We start from the raw sequence: 22,488 nt of genomic DNA, 5'->3' as shown, positions 1-22,488 counted from the left end.
AGGGAGATAGAGAGGAAAAGAAACAGACAACCTGCAGAACTGCTTTCATCACCTGTAAAGATTTCCCCCTGCGGGTGGGGACTAGGGGTTCAAACTGGGGCTTTGTGCATTGTAACATGTGCTCAACTAGGTGCACCACCACCCAGCCCCCATGGACATTTTTTAAAGCCTAAAGAAGAGATAGCGCACTCTCTAGATTGTGCATCTTACTATGCTTGACACCTCAGATTTGAACCCAGGTACCACATGGGAGCACTGCAGCACCCAGGGAAGCTCTATGGATGGTGAAATGGTGTTATGGTGTTTTTCTCTGAAGTAAAACAACACACATCAGAAATCTGCACGTGTGGTGAAACATTCAAATGTTTCTCTAGCGGCACTAGCAACAGCCTAGCGAGTTATGGTCCAGTTTCTTCTGAGTGACTCTCTCTGTGAGCATGGTGGACCGCTGAAAAGGATGCTTACTTTTCACTATCACTACATTTTTCACCTTTAAGTCAGAAGCACAAGGAGGCATAGTGATTAGGAGCAGAGCTCTGGATCCTGGCCTCTCTATTGTATCTACTTCCCAGCTTCGTGCTGGGTGCTAGTGCCCTGGGCAGGTCACTTAACTTGCTGTGCCTGTGACTCAGTTTCCCCCTGGGAGGTGCTTACAACAGTGACTTAGCTATGGATAGAACTCTATATTATGGAGTTTGAAGTTCTTATTTAAAAAAAAAAAAAAAAGTAGTATTTATGAGAGAGAGAACCAGAGCATCGCTCTGGGAAAAACAAGGCTAGGGATTGAACTCAGGACCTCATGCCTGCAAGTGTAAGACCCACAGAACCACCTCCCAGGCCACTAAAATTCTTTCTATCTGTGCTTAGGGAGATAGCCAAGTGAGCAAAATATAAGACTTGCATGTGTAGGGCCCTGGATTTGATTCCTGACACTTTATGAGTCAGAGCTGAGCTATGCTCTGTCCCCCCCCCCCATAAAATAGATAATAAAAGCTTAGAAAAGTACTTACTGTAGAAGAGGTTAAGTGGCCCAGGTGGTATCCAGTTCAATCCTCTCTGCCACTTGCTGAGTTTTGAGAAGTGGCCATAAGCAGGACTGTTGAGGACCACGAGATCCCCTGCACAGAGGAGCCCACACAGTGCAGGCCTGCCCCCCACTGTCTGAAAGGAAACTGGTGCTGTGATGTCTTTCCCTCTCTGTATCTGAGAGTCAGCCCAGAGCACTGAAGTCTTGGCAAACAAAATAGGAGAGTCTACATTCGTCTTTGCTGTTCCATAGCTGGGGGCGGGGGGGGGGGGGGGAGTCTTAGTGTTCAGCATAGCCTCTTCTTTGGACAAAAAAGCAAATGGTTTTGTGAATGAGTTTCTGCTGTGAGGTCTGCTGCAGGATACCTGAGAGCCCTGGAGGTGAAATATATAAAAAGTGGGAGAGGGGCGGGGGATAGCATAATTCTTCTTCTAGCGTTTGCCCTTCCGTAGCCAGTCAACAGCGTCAGGTTGAGCCTGATGTCAAGTTTCGAGACCTCCTTTGAATCTGGAGAGGTGGCAGTCGTTGACTATGTGGGTCATAGTCTGTCTGGAGCCGCAGGGGCAGTTCGGGTCGTCTCTGGCTCCCCAGCGATGGAACATAGCGGCGCACCGGCCATGGCCTGTTCGATAGCGATTGAGGAGGGCCCAATCATAACGTGCTAGGTCAAAGCCGGGTTGATGCTTGCAGGGGTCTGTGATGAGGTGTTTGTTCTTTACCTCAGCTGACTGCCAACTCTGTTTCCATAGCATAATGGTGATGCAAAAAGACTTCCATGCCTGAGGCTCCAAAATCCTGTAACACCATAGGCCAGGACTTAGCAGTTCTTTGGCTCTCTGTCTCTCTCCCATTAAAATAAAACTAATAAAATATACATTAAAAGAAAAAAACAAAAGACAGGGCGGGGGAGATAGCATAATGGTTATGCAAAGAGACTCACATGCCTGGGGCTCCAAAATCCTAGGTTCAATCCCCCGTACCACCATATGCCAGAGCTGAGCAGTGCTCTGGTCTCTCTCTCTCTCTCTCTCTCTCTCTCTCTCTCAAAAATAAATAAATTTTTTTAAAAAGGCATAGGTAAAAATTGATATTTAGATTCTTGGAATTAAAGTGGACCCAATAAAGGGTCCAGGGCTGCCGGGATTCATTAGGGAAGGGGCTGTATCTGCCCACCCCACACCCCCTCAACACTGAGGCTGCTACCTACCCTAAGATCCTGGTGAGGTGTTGGAGAGAGCAGGCCTGGCTGTGAGGATTGGGCGGGTCAGGGGGGACTCTGCCCTGGCCACCTGACCCAGAAATGACTTTTTTCTTTGCAGTGGAGTGAAGGGCAGCAGATCCTGAACGGGACGCCCCTGTACATGTACCAGGACTGCCCGGTGCAGCAGGGGGGGGACACTGACCACTGGCTCCGCTCCAACTGGATCTACCGTGGGGAGGAGGCCTCGCGCGTGCACGTGGAGCTGCAGTTCACTGTGCGCGACTGCAAGAGCTTCCCCGGGGACGCGGGGCCTCTGGGCTGCAAGGAAACTTTCAACCTCTTGTACATGGAGAGCGACCAGGACGTGGGCATCCAGCTTCGGAGACCCTTGTTCCAGAAGGTACTCCTGTTATTGTTTGTTTTCTTTTGTTGGGGATTAATGGTTTACAGCTGTTGACACACAGGAACTATTCCTTACCATGATAGGTGTCAGCAAAACATTCTCACCCCCAGCTAAGGTCCTCTGCCACCATCATGCACCAGGACCCCCAACGCCCCCTCCCCCCCTCCTCCTGCAGAGTCCTTTGCTTTGATGTAATACATCAAATCCAGTCCACAGATGAGAGGCTGAAAAAATTATGGTCTATATAAACAATGGAATACTACTCAGCTGTTAAGAATGATGAAGTTGGGAGTCAGGAGGTAGCACAGCAGTTAAGCACAGGTGGAGCAAAGCACAAGGACCCGTGAGAGGATCTCGGTTCGAGCCCCGGCTCCCCACCTGCAGGGGAGTCGCTTCACAAGCGGTGAAGCAGGTCTGCAGGAGTCTCTCTTTCTCTCCTCCTCTGTCTCCCCCTCCTCTCTTCATTTCTCTCTGTCCTATCCAACAACGAAGACATCAGTAACAACAACAATAATAACTACAACAATAAAACAAGGGCAAAAAAAAAGGGGGAAATGAATAAATAAATATATTTTATAAAAAAAGAATGAAGTCACCTTCTTCACCTCATCGTGGATGGAGTTTGAAGGGTTTGAAGGAATCACGTGAAGTGAGATCAGCCAGAAAGAGAAGGATGAATATGGGATAATCTCACTCGTAGACAGAAGTTAAGAAGTAAAAAGGCTCAGAAGCCCTATTTGCAATCCCCGCTACCACTCTAAGCCAGAGCTGAGTAGTGCTCTGATATATATTCAGAGTGTGAAAAACAAAACAAAAGAACAGAAAGGGAAAACACAAAGTAAAATCGGGAGGTGCTTCTGCCCCTTGGTGCCCCTGTGGTATGGGTTGGGGGGTGACCAGAAGGTATTCAGCATCACCTCTTCCGGTGTGGACACCAGCTCTTCTGATGGTGATGATACGGGCTGAGAGATAGTGCACCTGGTCAAGCAAGAGCTTGCAAGGTATGAGACCCTGGATGTGAGTCCCAGCACTGCATGGGAGGACCATGGATTGCACCAGGGGGAGCTCCAAGGACCGTGGGGCAGTACTGCAGAAAACAAACAAAAAAACAAACAAAAGAATGAGGGACTTGGAGCTGCCTCATCTGAAAGAGTACACAGGACCTGGGTTCAAGCCCACCTGCCAGTACACAGAAGAACCATATAAGAGAGGAATCTTTGTGAGTGGTGGGCCAGTGCTGTGGTCTCTCTCTCTCTCTTTCTCTTTCTCCTCACTATCTGAAAAGAAAGATGGGGGTTGTTAATTGTGCGTGGTGGAATCATACAGGTGTGAAGCCCCAGTTAAATCTTGGTGATAGAGTAGGGTAGGGTAGAATAGGAATAGTTGAGATTGGACGTGCTCAGTGTAGTGTGACTCTAGAATTGGAGGGGAGGGGAGTGGAGAGGAGGAGGGGGAGGGGAGGAGAGAGGAGAATAAAATTAACCCTGAGAGGATGTTCAATGTAGGTATGCGTATGAAGGGTCCTGGGTTCGTTACCTAGTGCTGATAATAATACCACCATGATAACTGTCACCCTCACCTCCCCTCATCCCAGAGTATATATAGCCCAGTGGTGGAGGGAGACATTGTGACTTCTCTGCCTTGCCTACTCAAGAGAACATACTGGAATGCCAAAGACTAAGCAGCACATGATTACAGGATGTGCTGTCATTTTTCTTTCCAAAGAGAAGGTGTTGTAAAGTTTGTTATTGGTGATAAATCAGGGATGACTCACATTCTAGCTGATCAGCTCTTGGACTGTGAACTCCTCCGAGTAGCGGGAATCCCAGCATCCCAACCGCTTGGCTTCCAGCTCTAGCTCCCTCGTGTGGTAGCTGAGCAACCCTGCTTGAGGGCTTCAGTCCTCTTTGGCCTCGGTTTCCCCATCTGTAAAATGGGAGCGGCTATGCATCCTACCTTGTGGGATTGTTGCGCAGTCTGAAGGGCTTAGCTCAGGCAGCCAAGAAGGTCTCCCTAAGCCTTTGGGGTTTAAAAATGTAAAGTCCCAAGTTGGACCCCTAGCATCACCTGTGCCAGAGGGACGCTTTGATTCTGTCTATCTGTCCTTTTCTCTCTTTTGTGCTAATAAATTAATAAGTCCTGTGGCCCAGCAGGTGCACATTGGATTTTCAAGCATGAGGTCCAGAGTTCAATTCCTAACTACACATGTACTAGAGTGATGTCTGGTTCTTTCTTTCTCTCTCTCTCTCCCTATCTTTCTCATTAATAAAATCTTTTTAGAATTCATTAATGAATAAATCTTGGGGTTGGGCAGTAGTGCACCTTGTTAAACACATCCTTTGCTATGCTCAAGGACCTGAGTTTGAGCCCTCACTCCCCACCTGCAGGTGGGGCAGCTTCAGAAGCAGTGCTCCAGGTGTCTCTCTTTTTGTCTCTCTATCTCCTTTTCTCTCGGTTTCTCTATATCCTATCAAATAAAGTTTTTAAAAATGAATTAATCTTTTTTTTTTCTCCTCCAGGATTATCACTGGGGCTCAATGCCAGCACTATGAGTCCACTGCTCCTGGTGGCCATTTTTTCCATTTTATTAGATAGGATAGAAAGAAATTGAGAGGGGAGGGGGAGGGAGAGAGAGAGAGAGAGAGGGTCAGGCAATGGAGCACTGGGTTAAGCACACATGGTATGAAGTGCAAAGACCCACGTGAGGATCCCGGTTCAAGCCCCCAGGACCCCACCTGTAGGGGGTGTCACTTTACAAGTGGTGAAGCAGGTCTGCAGGTGTCTGTCTTTCTCTACCCCTCTCTATCTTCCCCACCTCTTTCAATTTCTCTCAGTCCTATCCAATATAATAGAATAAAACTGGCCACCAGGAACAGTGAATTCGTAGTGCAGGCACTAAGCCCCAGCGATAACCCTGGAGGTAAAAAGAGAGAGAGGGAGAAAGACACCTTTAGTACTGCTTCACTGTTTGTAAAGTGTTCCCCCTTGCACTTGGGGAGCCAGAGGCTTGAACTAGGATCCTTACACAGGTCCCTGTGCTTAACTGGCTGTGCCACAACCCAGGCCTCAATTAATTTTTTTAAGATTCAATTAATTTTTTTTTAAGATTTTATTTATTTATTAATGAGAAAGATAGGAGGAGAGAGAAAGAACCAGCTATCACTCTGGTACATGTGCTGCCGGGGATTGAACTCAGGACCTCAAGCTTGAGAGTCTAACACTTTATCCACTACACCAACTTCTGGACCACTTTTTTTTTTTTTTTTGTAATGCTTAGCTCAGTAGCTGCTTGTGTAAAACATAGAGGATTCAGCCAATGCCTGGAGCAGTGGGAAGGAGGTTTGACCGGGCTGCCCTCTCCCCCACCCCCTCGCCAGGTGACCACAGTGGCTGCAGACCAGAGCTTCACCATCAAAGACCTGGCCCTGGGAGAGATGAAGCTGAACGTGGAGCACTGCTCCCTGGGCCGCCTGACCCGCCGCGGCCTCTACCTCGCTTTCCACAACCCGGGTGCCTGCGTGGCCCTGGTGTCAGTCCGCGTGTTCTATCAGCGCTGCTCGGAGACAGTGCATGGCCTGGCACAGTTCCCAGACACTCTCCCTGGACCTGGAGGCTTGGTGGAAGTAGCAGGCACCTGCTTGCCCCATGCCCAGGCTGGCTCCAGCATACCCAAGATGCATTGCAGCCCAGAAGGCGAGTGGCTGGTGCCAGTGGGCCAGTGCCACTGTGAGCCAGGCTATGAGGATGGCAGAGAGGACAGCCAGGGATGCCTCGGTAAGGAGACCCCTCTTCCCCAGGTGGTGGCGACCTGCAGGGACTGCCCAGGGCAGCATCTGGGCCGCTTGCCGCTTGGGGTGGAAAGGAAATCCGTGGTCCATTTCTGAGACTTTTTCTTCATTCATTGGTAAAAATAACACCCAAGAGTTCACGCATACACTTTCCTGCTAAGCCACCAGTCTGATTTATTATGATTTTTTTTGCTATTTTATTATTTTTTAAAATTTATTTTCCCTTTTGTTGCCCTTGTTGTTTTTCATTGTTGTAGTTATTATTGTTGTTATTTGAGGTAGTCGTTGTTAGGACAGAGAGAAATGGAGAGAGGAGGGGAAGACGGAAGAGGGAGAGAAAGATAGACACCTTCAGACCTGCTTCACCACTTGTGAAGCGACTCCCCTGCAGGTGGAGAGCTGTGGATTCGAACCGGGATCCTTCCATTGGTCCTTGCGCTTCATGCCATGTGCATTTAACCCGCTGCCCTACTGCCCGACTCCCTTATTTTATTTTATTTTATTTTTACCTCCAGGGTTATTGCTGGGGCTTCCACTGCTCCTGGAGGTCATTTTTCCCATTTTGTTGTTACCCTTGTTATTGTTATTATTACTGTTGTCATTGCTGTTGTTGTTGGATAGGACAGAGACAAATCGAGCGGAAGGGAGACAGACAGAGAAAGGGAAAAACAGACATCTGCAGGCCTGCTTCACCACCCGTGAAGCGACCCCTGCAGGTGGGGAGCCAGGGGCTCAAACGCTGGTCCTTAAGCTTTGCTCCATGTACACTTAACCCACTGCGCAGCTATAGCCCGACCCCTTAATTTTTTAACTCTTTGTTGGTAGCACTGAGGCATGTGCCAAGGACCTCAGACATGGGCAACACTGTCAGACAGCTTCCCAGGTTCACTTCTTTTTCTTTTATCTCTGGAGAGAGAGAGAGAGAGAAAGAGAAACCAAAGCACACCTCTATCATCCATCGAGTTCCCTTCAGTGCGTACTTCCTGTGCCCTGCCCGCGGAGCTTTCTCCCGGCACTGCTTCTTTTTGGTGGTGTGGTGGTTGTCTTTTCATATAGCTGTTATGCTGTCACCACAGTGTTTTGTTTTGTTTTGCTCTACTTTGCTTTAGATGCAGTGCTGGAGATCAAACCCAAGTTTTTGTGCATGGGCTCCACTATGGAGCCACCTCCCCGGCATGTTTGTTTGTTTTTGTTTTTATGAATTGTTATGCCCATTACCACTGCACCATCCATTGGAGTTCTGGCTCATCCTTGTTCTTAAATGATGCCAGGGAACCAACCCCCACGCACGCAAGTCAGGTGCTCTGCTACTGTGCTACTTCCCAAGCTCTCTTAATTTTTTTGGAGAGAAGGAGAGAGAGTAATGAGAGGAAGAAAGAGAGCAAAATAGTGCTCCATTGTTCATGGAGATTTACTCAGTCCCTATTTGTTGCTTTTGGGTGAAACCGGGGATCAAACCAAACCCTCCCATGACTGCTGAACCATTTCCCCAATCTCAAAATGAGTTTCTGTCATCATACAGGGGCTACGACGCCCTGGGCTGACATTTTCAGATGGGAGAGTGAGGCGCGGGGGAGAGGGAGGGAGGGAGACCGACCACAGCACAAAAACTTCCTCCAATGCAGTGGGGATCAGGTGTAAACCTGGGTCCAAGATTTTTTTTTTTTATCTTTTTTTTCATCACTAAGCATTCACTGCTCTGAGATGACTTTTTCAGATACACAGAAACAGACAGAACAGGGTGGTGGTGCCTGGTTAAGCATACACATTACAGTGCACGAGGTCCTGGGTTCAAGCCCCCAGTCCCCAGTTGCAGGGGGAAAGCTTTTCAGATGGTGAAGTAGGGTTGTAGGGTCCTTCTCTCTCCCTCTTTATCTCCCCCACCCTCTCAATTTCTGCCTGTCTCTATCCAATAAATAAAGATAAAGAGAGAGAGAGAGAGAAAAAAAAAACAGACAAGAGACTGAGGCAGAGAGAATGAGAGAGAGCACAGAACCAAAGCAAAACCAGTGGGACTCAGGTTCGAGCCCAGGTGACACACATGGCAAAGCAGAGTACTAAGTGAGCTATTTTGTCACCTGGATTGTAGAGCGTTTTAAGTGGGCAGCTGAGGGCCCTAAAGGTACACATCAGAGGTGTTTCACCAGGAATTGGGAAGGAGGTTCCCTGAGAACCCCCTGCTCACCTCAGCTTCTGCTCTATTCTCTCCCCAGCCTGTCCCATCGGCTTCTACCGGGCTGACGTGGACACACCCCACTGTCTCAAGTGCCCCCAACACAGCACGACCGAGTCTGAGGGGGCCACCATGTGCACCTGTGAGAGTGGTCACTTCCGCGCTCCTGGGGAGGGGCCACAGGTGGCGTGCACAAGTAAGTCCTCGGTGGGAAGACCTAGCCACCGGGGAGGAAATACAGCACCTTGGCAGAGCTCTGAGTAGGATCACAACTTTGTAGAACTTGCTGTCCAACATACTGACTGGACACTCAGCCTCTTCCTTGACCACCTGTCCTCCCTAGTGGAATTCAGAGAACTGCTTAAGCTCTTTTTTCTCAGTAGACTCAAATCTCCTAACAAGATCTTCAGGAGACCTTAGACATTGGGGTTTAAGATGGCGGCACACCGGGTAGAGTACATATATCTGTGTTCAAGCCTGCAGTCCCCACCTGTAGGGGGGGATGTTTCACGAGTGGTTGAAGCAGTGCTGCAGGTGTCTCTCTCCCTGTCTCCCTTTCCCTCTCAATTTCTCTGTGTCTCCATCAAAAAGAAATGAGGGGGGAGGGGACAGTGGCCTCCAGAAGTAGTGTATTCATCATGCAGATATCAAGCCCCACTACCTTGGTGGAAGGAAAAAAAAAAAAAAAGATGAGGGGCAGGCAGTGGCACATCTGGTTAAACACACATTACAGCATGCAAGGACCTGGGGTTCAAGGCTGTGGCCCATACCTACATAGGGGGAAGCTTCACAAGTGGTGAAGCTGGGCTGCAGGTGTCTCTCTGTCTCCCCCTCCCCTCTCAATCTCTCTGTCTCTATCCAATAATAAATGAAAAATGAGAGAGAAGAGGAGCAGGAGGAGGAGACGAATGTTGCTGGAACCCTGTCTGTCACCATGTGGGAGATGCCATGGCAGTGGTGGAAATGGCTACTGTGATATCTCTCCATCTCTTTCTCTGTCTCTCTATCTGAAAATATCAAGCAGCCCAGAGTATTGAATTTGCACATGTGCAAAGCCCCAGGTCCTTGAGGAGAAAAAAAAAGAAGAAAGAAAGAAGAAAAAAAAAACTTGGAGGTGCTAGGAGCAGGAGACAGGGTCAGCTGTTTGGCAGTGACCATCCCTGAACCCTGCTCCACTCTAATCCCACAGGTGTCCCCACCGCTCCCCAGAACCTGAGCTTCTCTGCTTTGGGGACCCAGCTCTCCCTACGTTGGGAGCCCCCAGCCGACACTGGGGGCCGCCGGGATGTCCAGTACAACGTGGTGTGCTCCCAGTGTCGGGGCGCAGTGCAGGATGGTGGCTCCTGCCAGCCCTGCGGGGGGAGTGTGCGCTTCTCCCCGGGGCCCAACGGGCTCACCACACCTGGCGTGCGCGTGGACGGCCTCGAACCCTACGCCAACTACACCTTCTACGTGGAGGCCCTGAATGGAGTGTCTGGGCTGGAGCCCTCCAGGCAAGCTAGTGCCTCCATCAGCATCAGCATGGGGCATGCAGGTGAGCAGCTGGGAGGGGGCGTGGTGGGAGGGGCGTGGCTTTAGGATGAGAAGCATCCGATTGGCTGCTTGCTGAGTCTGCCTCCCCTCCACCTGGACACAGAGCCTCTGTCTGGCTTGTCACTGAGGCTGGTGAAGAAGGAGCCAAGGCAGCTGGAGCTGACCTGGGCCGGGTCCCGGCCCCGCAGCCCCGGGGAGAACCTCAGCTATGAGTTGCATGTGCTGAACCAGGTGAGGATATCCCTGTAGATAGTCTCTGGGTCCCTGCCTGGGCACACCCCGACATTTCTAGCCCGAGGAGCACTCTGAGTCTTGGGGGTGGGAAGGGGAACTGCCCACAGGGAACTGCTTGGCTTGTTGAGAAGTCTTCAAGAAGCCTGCCCTGAGCACCCCTTCCCCAGCCCAGTCCCCTTCTCCCCTCCACACTCCCAAGACTGATGGTCCGGCTGGCTTCACATGAGTCCCTAACCACAGGACGAAGAACGGCACCAAATGGTTCTGGAGCCCAGGGTCCTGCTGACCGAACTGCAGCCAGACACCACATACATCGTCAGGGTCCGGATGCTGACCCCACTGGGACCTGGCCCTTTCTCCCCTGACCATGAGTTCCGGACTAGCCCACCAGGTGGGTGGATTGGACTCCCTCGGTGGCTTCTCAGAACCCAAACCATTCCCCCTGCACACACACACACAAGCATTCTTTCCCTGCGGTGCGTGCACGCTTATACAAGGCACATATAACTTGGCCACACACATGCAGAAGTTGCCTAGGCAAGGGCCCGGGTTCAAGCCCCCAACCCCTTACCTATAGAGAGGAAGCATCATGAGCAGTGGAGCAGAATTGCAGGTGTCTCTCCTCTCTGTCTTCCTCTCTATCTTTCTCTGGCTCTCACCCCACTAGCAGAAAGAAAGAAAAAGGTGGACGTCAAAATAGCTTAGTTGGAAAGTTTGCCAAGTGCATGATCCAGGTTTCAACCTGGCCCTCACCACATTGAAGGAAGCTTCGGTGCTGTGGTCTCCCCGTTCCCCCTCTCCCTCTGTCTTTAACAAACAGGACAATAGCACAAAGATGGATAGGAGGAACCAGGCAGTGGCAAACCTGGTTGAGGTCACACATGTACAAGGACCCATTTTCAAGCCCCTGTTCCCCATCTGCAGGGGGAGAGGCTCCATAAATGGTGAAGCAGGTCTGCAGGTGTCTCTCCCTCTTTATCTCCCCCACCCCTCTCAATTTCTTTCTATCCTATTGAATAAAATAAAAGAAAAAAGGAGGGAGGGGAGGGAAGTGGCCACCAGAAGTGGTGGATCTGCAGTACAGGCATCAAGCTTCAGTGCTAATCCTAGTGGCAATGAAAATAAAAAGTATGTGTCCGGGAGGTGGCGCAGTGGTAAAGCTTTGGACTCTCAAGCATGAGGTCCTGAGTTCGATCCCCGGCAGCATATATGCCAGAGTGATGTCTGGTTCTTTCTCTCTCCTATCTTTCTCATAAAAAAAATAAAAATCTTTTAAGAAAAGAAAAGAAAAAATAAAAAGATCACTATAATAGGGGGAGTTGTGTAGGCACCAAGCCCCAGCTAAAACCCTGTGAGGAAAAAAAAAAAAAAAGATGAGGGGCAGGCAGTGGCACATCTGGTTAAACACACATTACAGCATGCAAGGACCTGGGGTTCAAGGCTGTGGCCCATACCTACATAGGGGGAAGCTTCACAAGTGGTGAAGCTGGGCTGCAGGTGTCTCTCTGTCTCCCCCTCCCCTCTCAATCTCTCTGTCTCTATCCAATAATAAAAGTAAAACAAAGGTTGCCTGGCTGAGCGTCCCACAGACACTCCACACCCACCTCAGACACAAAACAACCCTGGGTCCTGCCCACCCACAGGTGGTGTGTCCTATCTCATCTCCCAGCCCCTCCACCCCCACTGAGTGTCCCCAAAAGGCAGCCCCAGATATGAGTGGTCGCCAGAGAAGCCAGACTCTTAAACACACCCACCTCCTTGCTTCGGGGTACGCAGACAAATGAGGAGCCTGCCCCTGGATTGGCCCTTGCTAGCCTCCGTCACCCTGTGATCTGAGTCCCCACATGTGCTCACCCCTTCTCATCTCATGTGCCCACAGTTGCCCGGGGTCTGACCGGAGGAGAGATCGTGGCCATCATCTTTGGGGTGCTGCTGGGCGTGGCCCTGCTGCTAGGGATTTTCTACTTCCGGTCCAGGTGCTACTCTTGCCCCCTCCCCCAACACAAACCCCCATGCTCACAAGCCCTTGAGTGCAACCCAAGGAGGTCCCCCCTCCCCCCTGCATGGGAGCAACTCCAGGGACCCCAACCTGTACCCTCTGTTCCTGGGAAAAGTGCAGCCCACCCCGAAGAGCCCTTGAGGTGGTTCCAGGACTAAACAAAATGGCCCTCATGCCCTACAGGAAGGCCCAGAGGAGAAGGCAGCCGAGAAAGCGGGATCGAGCTGCAGAAGTGAACCCAGGTGAGCCCAGAGCACGTGTGTGTGTTTGTGTGTGTGCATGTGTGTGTGTGTGCATGTGTGTATGTGTGTGTGTGTGTTTGGGGGTATCCTTGAGATGGCTCTGAAAGGCCACCCTTGGCTAGGACGACTCTAGGGGCGTCAGAGGGCTCTTCTGTCTCTAGGACTCTGATGCTTTGCTTCTTTTTTAATTTTTTTTTTAATATTTATTTATTTCCTTTTGTTGCCCGTGTTGTTTTACTATTGTAGTTATAGTTGTTATTGTTATTGATGTCATCATTGTTGGATAGGACAGAGAGAAATGGAGAGAGGAGGGGAAGACAGAGAGGGGGAGAGAAAGATAGACACCTGCAGACCTGCTTCACCGCCTGTGAAGCGACTCCCCTGCAGGTGGGGAGCCGGCGGCTCGAACTGGGATCCTTACGCCGGTCCTTGCGCTTTGCGCCACCTGGGCTTAACCCACTGCGCTACCGCCCGACTCCCTGATGCTTTGCTTCTTAATTAATGCAGGCTGATTAACTTAGTACTGGCAGCCCCCAGAGGCATGGTGTGATCAACTACTTGTCAGCAGCAGGGCTTGGGGCCACCACCAGGATTCTGTGCTGCCTTCTCTGTCCTGACTGGACCTGCCAGCTGAGTCTGAGTGAAGGGGCTGGGGAAATAGTTCATTTGGGCAGTGCGCTGCTTTGCCATGTGCACAATCCAGGTTCGGACCCAGCCCTCATCAAAGAAAGAGAGAGATGAAGGAGAGGGACGGGAGAGAAAGAGGAAAGGTAGAACAGCCTAAGAAGCTAGACAGTGGCTCACCTGGTTGAGTTCACACATCACCAAGTGCAAGGACCTGGGTTCAAGCCCCCACTCCCCAGCTGCAGTGGGGGAAACTTAATGAGCGGTGAAGCAGGTCTACAGGTGTCTCTCCCTCTCCCTCTCTGTGTCCTCTACCCCGCCTCCCTTCTCAACTTCTCTCTGTCCTATCAAATAAAATAGAAAGAAAAGAGAGAGAGAGAGAGAGAGAAATGGCTGCCTGGAGCAGTGGATTCATAGTGCCGGCATCTAGCCGCAGTGATACCCTGATGGCAACTGAGGGGGGCAGGGTGGGTCTGGTGGAGCTCCTTAAGTCCTTCTGGGTCGGTGTGTGAGCCTGAGGCTTCCTGTGGCCACCTCATCATGGTCTCACCCAGAGTGAGAGGTCATCTGGGGATGAAAATGAGGTGTGAGTGATTGGAAGAGTCTGAGGGGTGGGGAGGAGGGAGGACAAGGAATCTGGAGCCGGGAGGCAAGGAGCCACAGGCAGATGGGGTAACAGGAAAACGTGACTCTGCCACTCTGGGGTCTGGATTCTGGTCCACAGTGGAGACCCTCAGTGGGTGGGCGAGGACCCGGGAGCTTTGTACAGAGAGGAGCAGCAAAATGAGAAATTGGGGTCTGTTACTGGCCCTTCTCCTCACCCCCATTCCCAGTAGCTTCTAAGCCTTGAATTTGGAGCTCAGGCGGCCTAGAAACAGGACCCCCTCCCACCCATTTTCTTCACACAGAGGACAAGCTATGGCTGAAGCCTTACGTGGACCTGCAGGCTTATGAAGACCCTGCACAGGGAGCTCTGGACTTCACCCAGGAGCTTGACCCCAGCTGTCTGGTCGTGGACATGGTCGTAGGTGAAGGTGAGCCCTGCACATGGCACAGAGCTGGCCCTCAAATGCCCCACTCCTACCTGCCTGCCAGTCTGCCTGCCTGCCTGCCTGCCTGCCTGCCTAGACCAAAGGGTTTCCACTGTTGCCCAGAAACCCTTCCTGTCTGTCAGCAGGGGGGTCTCGGCACCTAGTCCTTTCTGCAGTGGTTCCCAAGTCTGGGATAAATTCAGAGCCACCCCGCCCCAACCCGCCCAGCTATCCACACGCCCAGTGTCCTCGAGCTGCCCCAATCCCTTGAGTCACAGGAGGAAATGGATCTGAGCAGAGAACAAAATGTGGCAGTGTCCTTCATGGCTGTGCCTGGGTTAAGGTGATCAGGTAGGACCAGAGTCTGAGCTCACGGAAGGGCAGTGACAGCGAATCAGCCTCTGTCCAGGGTCACTTGTGCTGTGACCCCAACCAAGCCACCTTGGGGTCCTGCACAGTATGCCTTCTTCCCACACTGAGCGAGCACGTGCTGTTAGCTGAAACAGAGCACCCCTGAGGTGGAGCTGGGCTTACAGAGAAAGCCAACTTAGCCACATTGAGCTGGGTAGAGGGAGGGTGGACCAGGGCCTTGGGGAAACCAGAGATATTCTTTCCGACTAGGGCAGCAGCCCAGAAGTGGAAAATGAATAATGAGCTTGACCTACAAGTTAGAAGAGTAATAGAGGGAGGCGGGCTGTCGTGCAGTGGGTTAAGCACACATGGCACAAAGTGCAAGGACTGGCATAAGGATCCTGGTTCGAGCCCCCGGCTCCCCACCTGCAGGGGAGTCGCTTCACAGATGGTGAAGCAGGTCTGCAGGTGTCTATCTTTCTCTCCCCCTCTCTGTCTTCCCCTCCTCTCTCCATTTCTCTCTGTCCTATTCAACAACGATGACAACAATCATAACTACAACAATAAAGCAACAAGGGCAACAAAAGGGAATAAATAATTAAATATTTTTAAAAAATTTTTAAAAAGAAGAGTAATAGAGGGGAGTCGCACAGTAGCGCAGCAGGTTAAGCACATGTGGCGCAAAGTGCAAGGATCGGCATAAGGATCCCAGTTCGAGCCCCTGGCTCCCCACCTGTAGGGGAGTCACTTCACAGGCGGTGAAGCAGGTCTGCAGGTGTCTATCTTTCTCTCCCCCTCTCTGTCTGCTCCTCCTCTCTCCATTTCTCTCTGTCCTGTCCAGCATCGACGACATCAACAACAACAACAATGAAAAACAACAAGGGCAACAAAAAGGGAAAATAAATAAATATTAAAAAAAATTTAAAAAAAGAAGAGTAATAGCGACAAAAGGGCTGAAACGTTTGGAATGCAAAAGGATATTTGTAAAGCATAGCTCCAACAAGGGGTTAAAACGCATAGTCAACACAAACAACTCAGCAACTTCAAAAGTTCCATTTAAAAGGGGGAAGTTCAGGCAGTGGTGCATACGAAGCATAAGGACTCTAGCAAGGATCTGGGTTCGAGCCCCTGACTCCCCACCTGTGGGGGGGTGGGGTTCACAAGCAGTGAAGCAGGTCTCTATAACTCTCCCTCTTTATCTCCCCCTCTCAATTTCTCTCTGTGTTTATCCATTAAAATAGAAAAAATGGTCACCAGGAATAGTGGATTTGTAGTGCAAGCAGTGAGCTCCAGCGATAACCCTGGAGACAAATTATATATGGGGGGGGGGGGGTGGGCTTGCATATTACCATGCACAAGTACCTAGGTCCAAATCCTTAAGGGGGACTATGGGACAGTGCCACCCATGGGGTTGAGTCACTGAATACATCTTTGATGTTAAGGTCTTGAAATGCTTTGCTAATGTTTTCTTCTGCATATTTGATGGTTTCAGGTCTAATATCCAGATCTTGAATCCAGTCTGAGTTAATGATTTGGGTGGAGGGTGTTAAGTGATGGTATAGGTTGGTTTTACATTTGGGGGTCCTGCTGAGGCTTTTTGCCATTGGTATTTTAATTCTGATATATCTGTTTCTGCCTGCAGACTTACAGAAATGCATTCATAAAATCTATTTTTACATGCTGGCGGTTTTTCAGTCAGCTTCTAGTATTTTGCAGAGGCTTTTGGGTTTCCTGTATAATATGCAAAGTCATGTCAGCTGAAAATAAACACAATTTCATCTCTTCCTTTCCAGTCCTTAAAAAAAAAAAAAGAGGGGGTCAGGCAGTAACACAGCGGGTTGAGCGTGCGTGGCTCAAAGCACAAGGACAGGCATAAGGATCCGGGTTCCAGCCCCGGCTTCCCACCTTCACAGGTGGTGAAGCAGGTCTGCAGGTGTCTGTCTTTCTCTCCTCCTCTCTGGCTTCCCCTCCTCTCTCCATTTCTCTCTGTCCTATCCAGCAACGACGACAATAATAAGAATAAAAAACAAGGGAAACAAAAGAGAAATAAATAATAATAAAATTTTTTTAAAAAGAAAAAGGAGCTGAGCAGTAGTGCACCTGGTGAATGCACACATTACAGTGCGAAAGGATCTGGGTTCAAGCACCCAGTCCCCACCTACAGGGGGAGAAACTTCATGAGTGGTGAAGCAATGCTGTCTCCTCCTCCTCACTACCTCCCCTTTCCCTCTCAACTTCTCTCCATCTCTATATTAAATAAATAAATAAATAAATAAATAAATAAATAAATAAATAAATAAATAAAATATTGAAAAAGAAGGATAAGGATCCCGGTTCGAGCACCCGGCTCCCCACCTGCAGGGAGGTCGCTTCACAGGTGTTCTCCCCCTCTCTGTCGTCCCCTCCTCTTTCGATTTCTCTATGTCCTACCCAGCAACAACTACAGCATGATAACAACAACAATGATAAACAGCAAGGGCAACAAAAATGGGAAAAAATGGCCTCTAGGAACACCGAGCCCCGGCAATAACCCTGGAGACAAATGTAAGAATAAATAAATATTAAAAAAAGAAATATGGGGTAGGGTAGCACACTTGCCTAAGTGCACACATCACAGTGTATAAACTCCTAGTCACCGTCAGGGGTCAGGGGCATTTCATGAATGCTGCAGGTATCTCTCTTCTATATTCCGCTTCCATCTCAATTCTCTCTGTATCTATCCTAAATAAATAATATATATATATATATTAATATGACCTTTTTTTCAATATTTATTCCCTTTTGTTGCCCTTGTTTTATTGTTGTAGTTATTGTTGTTATTATTGGTGTTGTCATTGTTGGATAGGACACAGAGAAATGGAGAGAGGAGGGGAAGGCAGAGAAGAGAGAAAGACACCTGCAGACCTGCTTCACAGACTGTGAAGCAACTTCCCTGCAGGTGGGGTACCAGGGGCTCAAACCCAGATCCTTGTTCCTGTCCTTGCGCTTTGTGCCACCTGCGTTTAACCTGCTGCTGTGCTACCGCCCGACTCCCAAAATATATTTTAAAAATAAAGCATCTTTTATAAAAAGAGAGAGCTGCACCCTCTCTCCCAGACTCTATCCTCTCTCCCTAGAAAGTAAAGTTCAAATCCTCATTCCCATAAAGCCCAAATCCTCGTTCTCAAAGGAGCTGTCCACCTTTCCAGCTCTCTGATCCAGAGAAGAAAAAGGAGTCTGGGGACAGCTTGGCCCCCTGGGATACCCAACAGCACATCAGACTGTGACCTCATTTTCTTTCCACCCAGGAGAGTTTGGGGAAGTGTATCGGGGAACCCTGAGACTCCCCAACCAGGACTCTAAGACTGTGGCCATCAAGACCTTGAAAGACACATCCCCGGATGGCCAGTGGTGGAGCTTCCTTCGTGAGGCCACCATCATGGGCCAGTTCAGCCACCCGCACATTCTGCACTTGGAAGGCGTGGTCACAAAGAGTATGTTCGCCAGGCTCCAGGATGGAGGGTGGGAGGGTGAGAGAAGGAGATGGGGTCGGGGTGGGGAGGGGGAGGGGAAGGACCTCAGGAGGTGGAGGGAAGTTGCCCAGCTGAGCACAGGGAAAGTCCAATTCTGGGTGTTAAGACAGGATAGAGGCTGCCATATTGACTTGTGCTTTGGGCCTCAGGAAAACCTATCATGATCATCACAGAGTTTATGGAGAATGGAGCCCTGGATGCCTTCTTGAGGGTGAGGACCAAGGAGGAGGAGGAGGACCAGGGGACAGGGAAAGGGGTTCACTATCACGGTGGAGCGCCTGTTTCAGGGAGAGCAAAGGAGAGGCTGCTCTGTCCCTAATGGGCCCCTGTGTCTTCTGCTGCAGGAACGGGAGGACCAGCTGGTCCCTGCACAGCTGGTGGCCATGCTGCAGGGCATCGCCTCGGGCATGAACTACCTCAGTGACCGCAGCTACGTCCACCGCGACCTGGCCGCCAGGAACATCCTGGTGGGCCAGAGCCTGTGCTGCAAGGTGTCTGACTTTGGCCTGACCCGCCTTCTGGACAACTTTGATGGCACTTATGAGACCCAAGTGAGAGCCCCTGTCCTCACCCTTGCACACACCTTGCCCTCTCCCTCTGAGCACCCTCTGGGATTCAGGCTCATGGGAATACTCGGTCCCTGTTCTGAGAAGCACATCCGCTCTGCCTCCCCGCACAGGGAGGAAAGATCCCCATCCGCTGGACGGCGCCAGAAGCCATCGCCCACCGCATCTTCACCACGGCTAGTGACGTGTGGAGTTTTGGCATCGTCATGTGGGAGGTGTTGAGCTTTGGGGACAAGCCGTATGGGGACATGAGCAACCAGGAGGTGAGTGTGACCTGCTGCTCAGGGCTTCCTCCCTAAAGCTCCTCCTTTTTATCTATTTATTTTTTGCTACCAGGGTTGTTATCACTGTGGCTCTATGCCTGCACAATGAATCCACCATTCCCCACAGCTACTCCTCTCTTTCTTTCTTTCGTTCTTTCGTTCTTTCTTTTATTCCTTTTTTCCCTCCCTTTCTCCTTCTCTCTGTCTTTTTCTATTTTCTTTTTCTTTTTTGTTTAAATAGAAACAGAAATTGAGGGGAGTCAGAAGGTTGTGCAGTAGGTTAAGCACATGTGGCGCAAAGCTCAAGGACCAGAGTAAGGATTCCGGTTCCACAGCTCCAGTGGTGAAATTGGTTAGCGCACAGTACTTACACAGGATCCCAGTTTGAGCCCCCGGCTCGCCACCTGCAGGGGAGTCGCTTCACAGGCAGTGAAGCAGGTCTGTAGGTGTCTATCTTTCTCTCCCCCTCTCTGGCTTCCCTCCTGTCTCCATTTCTCTCTGTCCTATCTAACAAAGACGACAACAATAACTACAACCATAACAACTACAACAACAATAAAAGGGGGGGGGGAACAAAAGGGAAAATAAAATTAAAAAAAAAGAAAGAAACAGAAATTGAGAGGAATGGCAGAGATAGGGTCAGAGAAAACAGACACCTGCAGCCCTGCTTCACCACTCATAAAGCTTCCCCCTACAAATGGGGAATAGGAAAGGGGAGACAAAGAAGTGGGGAGGAGAGAGAGAGAAAGAGAAAGATGCCTATAGCACTGCTTTGCCTTTTTTTTTTTTTTTTTTTTTTCTCAATGCCAGACAGTTTTGTTTTGTTTTGTCTCCAAGGTTATCACTGCGGCTCAGTGCCAGTACTACAAATCCACTGCTCCTGGAGGCTGTTTTTCCCCTTTTGTTGCCCTTGTTGTTTATCATTGTTGTTATTATTATTGTTGCTGTTGCTGGATATGACAGAGAGAAATCGAGAAGGGACAGGAAGACAGAGAGGGGAACAGAAAGATAGACAGCTGCAGACCTGCTTCACTGCTTGTGAAGAGACTCCCCTGCAGGTAGGGAGTCGGGGGGCTTGAATTGGAATCCTTATGCCAATCCTTGCGCTTTGTGCCACGTGCACTTAACCCACTGCAATACTGCCTGGCCCCCCTGCTTTGCCTTTTTATTATGATTCTTTACTTATTTAATAGGACAGGCTGAAGTTGAGAAGGGAAAGAGAAAGGGAGAGAATAAAAAGAGACACCTACAACACTGTTTCACTTCTCATGAAGCTTCTCCCCTGCAGGTGGGGACTAGGGACTTGAACCCAGGTCCTTGTGCCCTGTAATATGTGCACTCAACCAGCTGCACCACCACCCAGCCCCTAACACTGCTTCCCCACTACAGATAGGAATAGGAAAGGGGGAAATAGAGAGAGGTGAGATATCTGCAGCATTGCTTCACTGCTCGTGAAACTTCCCCTGCAAGTGAGGAACTGGGTGAGGGCAAGGCGGTTTGAACCTAGGTCCTTCCACATGGGAATGTGTGTATTCAACCAAGTGCTCCAGAGCCTGGCTCTTTACTTTGTTTAACTTATTTTGGAGAGAGAGAAATTGAGAGAAGAGGGAGATAGAAAAGGGGGAGAGAGAGAGAGAACCTGCAGCATTGTTTCACCACTCATGAAGCATTCTCCCTGCTTTTGGGAAGCAGGGGCTTGAACATGGGTCCTTGCTTATGTGTAATGTGTATGCCCAACCCGGTGCCCTGGTACCTGGCCCTCCCTTAGCTTTCTCCTGAGGTGTGCCAAACCTCCATTAGTTACCTTTCCTGGTCAGAGGATTCTTAGGGGCTGCGGGTTCCTTCCCTCTCCTTCAGGTGATGAAGAGCATCGAGGATGGGTACCGGCTGCCCCCGCCCGTGGACTGCCCTGCTCCCCTCTATGACCTCATGAAGAACTGCTGGGCCTATGACCGGGCCCGCAGGCCCCACTTCCACCAGCTGCAGACACATCTGGACCGACTGTTGGCCAACCCCCACCCACTGCGGACCATTGCCAACTTTGATCCCAGGTAGTCATGCTGGGGAGACTAAGGGGGTTTGTTCAGCAGATCTCAGAGAAAAGACACAGGTATCCATTCTCGTGCATGCAGCCAGCACTAGGCCCTCAGAGCTCGGGACAGAGTCCCACATGGGTGGCAGGACCACCAGCTGTTTCAGGGAGTAGTTGAGGTCCTACGCATATTGGTTGTAGTCTGATAGGAAATTGGAAAAAAAAAAAAAAAACAGACTGGAGTAAGGGTCCAGTGAACTGAAGTACGAGACCTAAGTTCAATCTTAAGTACCGTACTTAAAAAAAAATGAAAAATAGTGGTCTGGGAGGTGGCGCAGGGGTAAAGCTTTGAACTCTTAAGCATGAGGTCACGAGTTTGATCCCAGCAGCAAATGTGCCAGAGTGAAGTCTGGTTCTTTCTCTCTCCTCCTGTCTTTCTCATAAATAAATAAAATCTTTTTTAAAAAAATGAAAAATAAGGGCCAGGTGGTGTGGCACACCAGTGTGGTACACACTGTATATGCTACAGTGCACGAGGACCCAGGCTCAAAACCCGGCCCCACCTGCAGGGGGAAAGCTTCCCAAGTGGAGAAGCAGGGCTGTCTCTTCTCTGTCTGTCTCTCTCTGTCTCTCTCTCTCTGTCTCCCCACTTCCTCTCAATTTCTGGCTGTCTCTATCCAATAAATAAAGATAATAGGGGGTCGGGCGGTGGCGCAGTGGGTTAAGTGCACGTGGCGCAAAGCGCAGGAACCGGCGTAAGGATCCCGGTTCGAGCCCCCAGCTCCCCACCTGCAGGGGAGTCACTTCACAGGCAGTGAAGCAGGTCTGCAGGTGTCTATCTTTCTCTCCCCCTCTCTCTGTCTTCCCCTCCTCTCTCCATTTCTCTCTGTCCTATCCAACAACAAAGCAACGTCAACAATGGCAATAATAACCGCAACAACTAGGGCAACAAAAAGGGGGAAAAATGGCCTCCAGGAGCGGTGGATTCATGGTGCAGGCACCGAGCCCAGCAATAACCCTGGAAGGGAAAAAAAAAATATATATATATATATATATATATATATATATATATATATATATATATATATATATAATAAAAAAGTGGAAGTGGAAGGAGGGGGCAGGCAGGACACAACTGGTTGAGTGTACATGTTATTAAGTACAAGGACCTGAGCTCAAGCCCCTAGTCTCCACCAGCAAGGGAGAAACTTGGTGAACTGTGGTGAGGCAGTACTGTGGGTGTCTCTCTTTCTCCCTCTCAGTGTCTCTCTATTCTGATAAGAAAAGGGGGGGAGTAAAAAGAGAAAGGACTACCAAGAACAGTGGATTTGTTGTGCAAGCACTGAGTCCCAGTAATAACCCTGGTGGCATAAAAATAAATACTAAAACTAAAAAAAAGCAAAGATCAGGAAATAGCTCAGTATTAGAGCAAGAGAATAGAGGACTTAAATGCCTGAGTCCCCAGAGGGCCCAAGTTCATTCCTTATATACCAAAGCTGAGTGGTGCTC

General features: G+C 49.9%; 1 protein-coding gene across 1 annotated transcript in view; it reads left to right on the top strand.

Annotated features, from left to right (window-relative positions):
* EPHA1 (EPH receptor A1) overlaps window positions 1–22,488 on the top strand; it is a 31,206-nt gene that overhangs the window by 4,605 nt on the left and 4,113 nt on the right. The window contains exons 3-16 of the mRNA XM_060196746.1: window positions 2,347–2,628; window positions 6,009–6,405; window positions 8,633–8,788; window positions 9,782–10,126; window positions 10,229–10,356; window positions 10,600–10,750; window positions 12,239–12,335; window positions 12,542–12,600; window positions 14,133–14,258; window positions 17,894–18,079; window positions 18,268–18,329; window positions 18,463–18,669; window positions 18,798–18,947; window positions 20,805–20,998. Coding sequence (XP_060052729.1) covers window positions 2,347–2,628; window positions 6,009–6,405; window positions 8,633–8,788; window positions 9,782–10,126; window positions 10,229–10,356; window positions 10,600–10,750; window positions 12,239–12,335; window positions 12,542–12,600; window positions 14,133–14,258; window positions 17,894–18,079; window positions 18,268–18,329; window positions 18,463–18,669; window positions 18,798–18,947; window positions 20,805–20,998 — 2,540 coding nt within the window. The remainder of the gene's footprint in view (window positions 1–2,346; window positions 2,629–6,008; window positions 6,406–8,632; window positions 8,789–9,781; window positions 10,127–10,228; window positions 10,357–10,599; window positions 10,751–12,238; window positions 12,336–12,541; window positions 12,601–14,132; window positions 14,259–17,893; window positions 18,080–18,267; window positions 18,330–18,462; window positions 18,670–18,797; window positions 18,948–20,804; window positions 20,999–22,488) is intronic.

Source organism: Erinaceus europaeus, chromosome 8, assembly GCF_950295315.1.
Source record: "Erinaceus europaeus chromosome 8, mEriEur2.1, whole genome shotgun sequence".
Taxonomy (NCBI): domain Eukaryota; kingdom Metazoa; phylum Chordata; class Mammalia; order Eulipotyphla; family Erinaceidae; genus Erinaceus; species Erinaceus europaeus.
This window is presented reverse-complemented; position numbering and strand designations above follow the sequence as displayed.